This window comes from Neophocaena asiaeorientalis, unplaced genomic scaffold (assembly GCF_003031525.2).
Source record: "Neophocaena asiaeorientalis asiaeorientalis breed wild unplaced genomic scaffold, Neophocaena_asiaeorientalis_V1.1 scaffold129, whole genome shotgun sequence".
NCBI classification, from domain to species: domain Eukaryota; kingdom Metazoa; phylum Chordata; class Mammalia; order Artiodactyla; family Phocoenidae; genus Neophocaena; species Neophocaena asiaeorientalis.
Window position 1 is genome coordinate 7,646,402 of NW_020172446.1, and position 8,680 is coordinate 7,655,081.

Genomic DNA, 8,680 nt, shown 5'->3' on the forward strand with positions numbered 1-8,680 from the left:
TACTGAGCCTGCGTGTCTGGAGCCTGTGCTCCGCAACAAGAGAGGCTGCGATAGTGAGAGGCCTGCGCACCGCGATGAAGAGTGGCCCCCACTTGCTGCAACTAGAGAAAGCCCTCGCACAGAAACGAAGACCCAACACAGCCATAAATAAATAAAAATTAAAAAAAATTAATTTTTGAATAAATGAAACTTGGAATTCATTCTTTTTTTTTTTTTTGGAAATTGTGGTAAAATATGTATAACTTAAAAGTTACCGTTTTAAGCATTTTTAAGTGTACAGTTGAGTGGCATTAAATACACCTCGGTATGGAGACAGTGCCGTGCAGACCCTGGGTCAGGCACAGCCCCTGGCTCACACGCTGCCTGGGCCAGGCCGGGGTCTCAGCCCTGAGCTGCCCCCAGGCACAGGGAGGGAGACATCTGAGGAAGGCACTGAGAGAACCGGCCAGCCCAGGAGCAATGTCCAGCAAAGTGGTGGGTCACACTTCTCCACCAGGACCGTCCCCTTAGCCTCCAAGGTGATTTTTGCCTCTGGTGAGGACAACACTTGTCACTAAATGTGTCCCCTTTGTAACAGAGCCATTGGGGCTGACAACATCCCAGAGTCTACCTGGTACCGCACACGCTCCGAGGGCTGCAGGGGAAATCCTGGCCCTTCTCCTCCTTCCCCGACAGCTCCATGTTGGTCTCCTTGGCTGCCTCTCCTCGCCAAGCCTTTCCCCTCCACACAGGTGCTCCTCGGGACCCTTACCTCCTCCTTCCCCTCTCTGAGACCCTCACTCCTCCAAGAACCCACCTGACATTCCCAAGCCAGCGACTCCTTCACCCAGGCGTCCAGCCCTGCCCTCTCCCCTGGGCTCCATCCCTGCCTCCCGGTATCTCCAGGTAAAGACTGCAAACCCCTTCCCCTCAGCACATCCCAAGATGGACTCCTCTTCCCCCGACATTCCCTCCCCTCAATGCCCCTGCCTATAAAGGCACCAACTTTCTTCTGGTCACCAAGTCCGGCATGCTTTGTCCTCTCGACCCTCTTCTTCTCTGTCCTCACTGTCTGGGCTGTTTCTGTGGCACACGTCCATCCCTCACGGCAGCTGGCAGACAGTTCTCACCAGAAGCCCCAGAAGTGCCTCCTTTCCCCAGTCTAGGCTTCCCAGCCTGCCACCTCCCAGTCCCTAGTCCTAGAACATTGTCCTGATCGTGGCCCCCTTACCAATCAAGACCCCACCCCTCCACCTGGCACCCTGAGCCCACATCCCCGGTCCCCTCTCCCACCGTGGCCCACCTCCTCCTGTCACCTAGACACACCTCCTCCCCAGCCACACCCACGGTGCCTGCCTCCACGCTTTTCCTCCGCCCTCCCTCTGCCCAACATCCATCCCACTCAACCCACCGTTACGGCCCAAGTGTCAGGTGAGACCTATGGATGCTGAGATCCTATCATTCAAATCCCACCTCCTCCAAACGATGCCTTCCTGGGCCTGCTGGTACATTTGATCACAATGACAACAATAACGGCAGACAGAGTGCCAGGTTCTGGGATAAGCACTTTATAGGCACTCTCTCATTGGACCCTTGCAAAGTTTCACGAGGTGAGTACAATTTTGTTCCCACCTTGGAGATGAGGAAATGAAGAGCAGACAGGCTATGTAACCTGCCCAAGAACAGTGACAACCGTACTAGTCTCAGCTGGAGCTTCCTAAAATTTGTATTGGGCTTTAACTTCTTAGATGTTTGCACCCGGCTTTGCAGATTTTAACGGCTCCTGGGCGACACAGGCTCCGGCGCCCTCCGTTTCCCTTCTCCAAGCCTAACTCCGTGCCTTTCCCAAAGGTGCACGCTGGCCCGGCTTTATCTGAACAGCACCTGCCCTGAGTGGTTCCACTAAAGTTCAGGAAACAGTGTTGGGACGGGACCTCAGGGCTGGGCCTCACCACCATCAGTGTGGTTTCTGGGTCGTAATTTGAAACACTGTGTTCTTGGATCTATGTAATGACGTGCCCATTAAAACTCTTTGTAAGTAGATCATGTTTTAATGATGACTTCTGGGAAGGGGCACTCCCTCCAAGCTCTGATGGGTACCAGAGGCAGCACGGGAAAGCGCTGGAGGTCTCACAGCAGGTGGTTGGGCCCCGTCTGGTGTGACCTAGGCTAAAACTGCTAACGTCAATAACGGCCACAGGTCTCTCTCTCCCTCTGTGTTACCACCGTGGGGCACACTGACCCTGGCAATGGGAGCCTAATAGATTTTTTTCATCCACCTGGGCTCTTCTCAGATTGGAAGCCAGACTTTCTGGCACAGCTAGAAACCAGCAAACTCCCATGTGCTGAAAAAGGCTGATTACCAAAGTCGGGAACACTCATCCTGCCACCTCGGGAGGAACCTGGTGGGAAGCAGGCCGTGCTAGACCCAGCCCCACAGAGACTGGTGAAGACACGACCGCAGGTGCCCGTAACGCCCACGCCCCCACCAAGGACAGTGACAACACTACTAGTTTGTCTTGAGCTTTCTAAATCTTGCACTGAGATTTCTAAATCTTGTCCTGATTTATGCGTCTTGCCTCCCAATTTTTAAATGGCTTCAGGGGTCCAAGATTCAGATGGAAAACAGCAAACCTGGAAGAAAACTACTTTCCTTTTCGCATTTGGTCTGTGCGTTAGTGTCAGCGGTACTCACAAGAGTCAGCTCCCGTAGAGGGGAGGGCTCTGGGAGGGGGGTCTGTGTGCTACAGAAGCAGATGAGCTGGCCATCTGAGCTGGGGAGGGAGCCGACATCCACTCGGCACCCCATGGCTGAGCCCTGCTCTGCAGAGCTGGGACCCAGAGAGAGGGACCAGAACAGAGTGAGAAGTGGTTGGCGGGGTGCAGGCAGAGAATGGAAGCAGGAGTGAAGAGGCCCAGCTGTGTCAGACGCCAGCTGCTTGAACTTGGGCGGTAGCTGAAGCTCCGGGCCTGCTTCTTCATCCACAACACAGGTGAGAGCACCTGCCCGGCCTGCTTTCAGGGGCTTTGCTGGGGATTAGCAAGGATATGGATGTGAATGGGCTCTGTGAGCTGGTAAGTCTCCAGGCAGTTCTGGGGGGTTGTACATCTCCTCATTATTTCAGCTCACATCTGCTGACTGCTGAACTGTATCCGGCCATTAGCTCGAGGTGGTGACTAATTGTTTTCTGATGAAAAAAAACAAGATTTCCTTAATGTTCATGAGTCACGCAATGAGCATCTCTATACCAAGAACATCTCACTTTCAAAGATGTGGCCTGTTCATCTAATCACGCCTGAGAAGTAGTCAGGTGTGACCCACCCTCTTTCCTGAGGCCCACTGTGCACTTTGCGCACCCAGAGCGGTGGGTAGGGTGAATAGGGTGGTCTCTGCCCTCCAGGAGGTTGCTATAGATAAGGAGGAAGACCTGCTAGGCTCTCTCTGATGCTTACAGGGTGGGGCTCCCTGTAACAGGTACAAACCAGGAGCCAACAGGCCGTGCCAACAGCAAACACTGAGCGAGGTCCTGGATGCAGTTGTAATCCGGTGGCAAATATGCTGCAGGGGGACTGCAGCTGGCGGATGGCATCAGTCAGGCCTTGGCCAAGGTGTAGCGTTCTGCCTTGTGAGGTGGACCTCAGCCCAAGTTCAGATGCAGGAGGAGGACGGGGCAGAGAACACCTAATAGGGACCCTGCCCCCAAGGAGCTTTCAGTCCACTTGAGAAGAAAAGGAAAACAGAGAACATGAAAGCCACGTAAACATCATATGTATGTAGTCAAAGGCCAAAGGATAGTGTGTGTGGCCGGGACAGGGGAGCGAGCCGGAGGGCTGGCGTTCACTCCTCTGCCCCTGGCTGGTTCTAGCCTCACCATCTCTCACAGGCTGTTTTCTAGGTTCCTCTAATTGGGACCCTTCTCCTAACATCCACCCTCCAATCCAGAATACACACTGCCAGCTATTCTCCCAAAGCCCAAGAATCCCCAATCCCCTCCCTCCCCTCCACTGCCCACAGGAGAAAGTCCAAACTCTCTGGCATCCACCACCCTTCTCCGTCTGCCCAACATTTCCAGCCACCACTCCCACGACACCCTTGCACCTGCCCTATGACCAAGTGACACCAGACAATTCACACACCCTGGTCAGGCCAATCACTTTAACATAAACACATTTGCCTAACCTGACCTCGTTGCCTAGAATAACAAAGAAAGCGGGCTCTGGGTTTGGAATCCTAGAGTCGTGATCTTACATAAGTTACTTAACGTTTTTGTGTTTCGGTTTCTTCATCTGTGAAATGGGGATAATACACCCACCTTCTAGGATTCCTGTGAAGATCAAATGAGTTCAAACAAGTGGAGTCCAGATTAGCTTCTAGTCCATTGTAGGTACTCAAAAAACGCTAACTTGGGCTTCCCTGGTGGCACAGTGGTTGGGAGTCCGCCTGCCGATGCAGGGGACACGGGCTCGTGCCCCGGTCCGGGAAGATCCCACATGCCGCGGCGCGGCTGGTCCCGTGAGCCACGGCCGCTGAGCCTGCGCGTCCGGAGGCTGTGCTCCGCAACGGGAGAGGCTACAACAGTGAGAGGCCCGCGTACCGCAACAAACAAACAAACAAACAAAAAGACCTGCTAACTTTTGTTAGTAGCAATGGACTGAAACTTTCCAAGGTTTCTTTTTTCGATATCGCTTGCATGAAGAATGAATTGCTCCTCCTTCTGGGCGTGTGGGTAAATCTGTTATAGCGTTTATTTCATTCCCTAGTGAGGGGAATTCAACAATACGTCACCGTGCCTGATAGAACACCCATCTCCTAGTAGATGCTTCATAAATATGATTCACCTGGGTCTATGCTGGGACTTCTCAGGCATAGTGTCTACCATGGCTGTAGCAGTCAGGATGAACTAAGTTATCCTGTGGTAACAAACAGCTCCCAAATCTCAGTAGCATCAAACATCAAAGGTTTATTTCTCAGTCACACTATGAGTCACTGGCTGTTTGGTGAGGGCTCTACACCACATTGCCCTCATGTGGGACCCAGAGCAGCAGAGCCTCCTCTCTGGGATACCCCAGGTCCCTTACAGCAAAGGGAACAGAGTGTGGCAAATCCCACATTGGCTCCAAGGGGCTTCTGCCTGGAGGCGACAAACTTCTGTTGACGTTTTACTGGCCAAAGCAAATCAGGTGGGGAAGTGCCAGCCTACCATGTGCTTAAGATCAGGGTGTTGGCAAACAGCCCTAATGACCCAGCTCCTCATCTGAGGATCAGAATGGTACCTCCTGAGAATGAGAGCAGAAGCAACGAGTGGTTTATGACTTCAGGCTGGAGAAATGAGGCCCTGGCAGCTGTACTCAAACCCCTGCAGAGGCTCCAGGCCAAGTGCAATAGAAATGACAACAGGACCACCAGCTGGCAAGCTTGGACTGTGCAAGGCTTAGCTCTCAGAGGTAGACTGGACATGCGGAAAGGGGACAGAGAGTTATGGTGCTTTGCAGGATACCGATCCAGCTCCTAATTTATATTTAGATTCCAACCACAGCATCCTGGGAATGCAAGACAGGCTGCCTCCCTGACATCGGAGGGCCATTTCCTCCTGATGGACAGGGCTCTCTGCTATCCTTTGGCCCATCCCGAGGTGACTTCTCTCTCAAAATAATGGTGTCAACTCATTCTGGCCAAGAGAACAATTACATGACGTTCCTGAGTGATCTGCAGCTGCTTGTCCCGGCAGAACCATGGGGCAGGCAGGGTTTCTACAAATGATCCCCAGAGTTATGTCCAACCTCCCAAACCCTGTGGCAGTGCCAGATTTATAGTCTTCCCAATGCAGAGAGGTGTGTTTCACTAAAGGGACAAGGCTCTGGAAGAATGAACTTTAGTATCTGAAATTCAATCAGCACAGCCAGGCAGATTAAGAGTTTCAGACAATCACATAACGTGGCATTCACAAAGAGTCATGACTGCTTCCCAAAGTCACAGTCGCCCAGGTGCCTCAGAGTCAGGGACCTGGGATCACCCTTGGGAGTGTGGAAGTAGACACAGCGATGGTGGCCCTCTCCTGGAAGCCATTCCATGGTCATCCTACCAACCACGGGAAGGTTTAAGATGCTCTGGGATCCCTGCAGAGATGCCGACTCAAGTGGGATGTTTCCGCAAGCCAGGCACACATGGCGGGCCAGCAAGGCCCACACCAAGAGAAAGAAGAGCTGGGGCATTTGGGACAAGGGATTCTCTCTGCTTTCTCTCTAACAGGAGCATGTGCAGCTGCATCCCTTCCCTTGGAAGGCTTCCCAGGGATGCACAGGGGCAAAAACACACTGCTGCACCGACACACTCTTGGAAAAGAGTCTTGCTGGTGTCTGGTCAGACTCTTGGGAACAACATGCCTGAACGGTGGCGTTATGCAGCATCTGTCCCCTTGGCTGGTCATGCCATCCACGTTTTCTTCTCTGTTCTGTGTCTTCAAGCCAGCTGTGTTGTGAGGAACCATGGCAGCACCAAGCAGGCTCTCCTTGGAGGGGAGGTACATGGCAAGAAGGCCAGCACAGATCCCTGCATCTTCATCTCAGCCAGCCTACATCACTGTCCTTGGGTCACCTTCTGCCCCAGCTAGCTGGCTGTGGCCAGAGAAGAACAAGATTGGGAAAGGGGCCTCAGGGTCACGTGGCACAATCCAGTAGGGAAGACTCTTCCAACAGTACATGTGACCCATCTTTCCCTTTCTCTCCGTCTCTCCCACATTTACATTTGCAACCAGCTCTCAGGTGAGTCTCTTTCAGAAGGCACTGATTTGGGATCTGGTTGATGACTCCTGGCTGCATTATTAGAGTGTGCCCTGAAGATTGGTTCTTGGTCAAAACGATGGCCTGAGAATAAGCATTGCTTAAAACCGCCCACAGAGCTGTCCAGGAAAAGCATGATCCCAAGATAAGGAGAGGAACGTTAATTAGATAAACTTCGCAACAGTCCTTTGGCCAATGAGTGTGCTAATACTCCTGCTGGTTAAGGTTTCTCTGGAGCATAACCAGAGCGGCCCCTACAGCTGCATCTACGTCCTGCCCATAGGACACTGGGAAGGGGAAAGCCCTCTGCACCTCCTGCTTCAGCACCTCGTTCCTGGACAGCGCACTCCCACTGCCGATCACCCGCTCCACGCCCCACTCTTGGAGCTGCTGAAAAGGAAGCATTGAGTGCAGGTTCTGAACGATGCCTCTGCACAGGGCCCGGGTCACGTGCCCCAAGGAGAGGTCAGAGGAGGAGATTCTGGTCACTGAGGCCAGCTGGTCTGGCAGGTGCCTCTCGCCCAGCACTGTTGGAGTGATGGTTAGGCAGGTGTCTTTCTGCTGTGCAGCAGCCTGGATCATGCGTGAGTACACAGTGGATTCTTCAACCTCCAGGCCTGCCAGGAACAGAGAAGGCCTGTGTGAGTTCATGCACCCCCTCGCTGCAGGCTATAGAGTTACCAGGGGGCAAGGATAGGTTGACTTGCTGCCTCTCCTCACTGTGGCTGGCTGCTTCCCAGCTCAGGGCTCAAATATTCTGGCTAGCTGTGCTCTGCTCCAGACCCCAGCCGCCTTTCTCACTACAGACCCCAGCCCAATCTTCAAGGAGAGATCTCGTAAGCGCTGCTGTGAGTCCTTACCATGCCGCAGCTGTGGGACTCTTGGTCCTAAGTGGACCCAATGCATACACTGATCAGTAAGTATCATCACACCTGTTATTAGTGTCACAGGAATCCCAGGACCACAGTGCTGATCACAGTCTAGCCTGCCCCTCGGCAGAGGTTACGAACAACCAGTCTAGACCAGAGCTCAGAGTTGAATATGCATGTGAATCACTCAGGGATCTTATTAAAACACAGCTTCTGATTCAGTGTGCCTGGGGTGGGGCCTGAGATTCTGCACTTGTCATCAGCTCCCAGAGGAAGCCAGTGCAGCTGGCCCGAGGACCACGCTTTTTGAGTAGAAGGTTCTAGATCAGTGCTTACCAACACTTGAGAGCATCAGGATCACCTGAGGAACTTTTATAAAATGCCGTGCTCAGGCCCCACTCCTCTCCCCCAAGCCAGATAATCAGCTTTTCTGGGGGTGAAACTAGGACATCAATATTGTTTTTAAAACTCCACGAGTATTTCCAATGTATGGCCAAAAGTCCCCAAGGAGTCTCAACGTCAGCACATTTAACTTATACAAACTCAACTATACACCCTCCGGAATGAGAAAGAAAAAAAAATATTTTTTTCAATCAAATGAAACAATGTAGACATTTCATAGGAGGTTAAGTTATATAAACTACTAGCCTTCAAAGCACCCTCTGTTTCATCAAAATAAGAACCACGAAAATGTAAAAGACTTTTCTTTTTGAAAATCTTAGAGAAAACTTAAGTATTACCTACTCTTTCAGGGCTGAGCAAAACAGTCACTTCTGTATAAATAGAAACACCAGCCAACTCAGTCGACAGACTCAACCCATTTAAAGCAATATCTGAGTAAAGGGCTTGCCTGAAGGTTCTGATGACTGGTTCTGCATCTTTAAAACCTTTAAAACCTTTCTTGATTCAAGGCAAAACAAGATCAAAGTCTGTTCTTTTTTTTTTTTTTTTTTTGCGGTACGCGGGCCCCCCACTGCCTTGGCCTCCCCCGTTGCGGAGCACAGGCTCCGGACGCACAGGCTCAGCGACCATGGCTCACGGGCCCAGCCGCT

The 8,680-nt window shown here is 52.1% G+C and overlaps 1 protein-coding gene across 1 annotated transcript in view; it reads right to left on the reverse strand.

Annotated features, from left to right (window-relative positions):
• Window positions 1-4,626: 4,626 nt before the first annotated feature.
• The window catches only part of SHPK (sedoheptulokinase), a 21,120-nt gene continuing 17,066 nt past the window's right edge, over window positions 4,627-8,680 (reverse strand). The window contains exon 7 of the mRNA XM_024737295.1: window positions 4,627-7,376. Within this exon, the coding sequence (XP_024593063.1) occupies window positions 6,964-7,376 (413 nt within the window). The 3' untranslated portion in view covers window positions 4,627-6,963. The remainder of the gene's footprint in view (window positions 7,377-8,680) is intronic.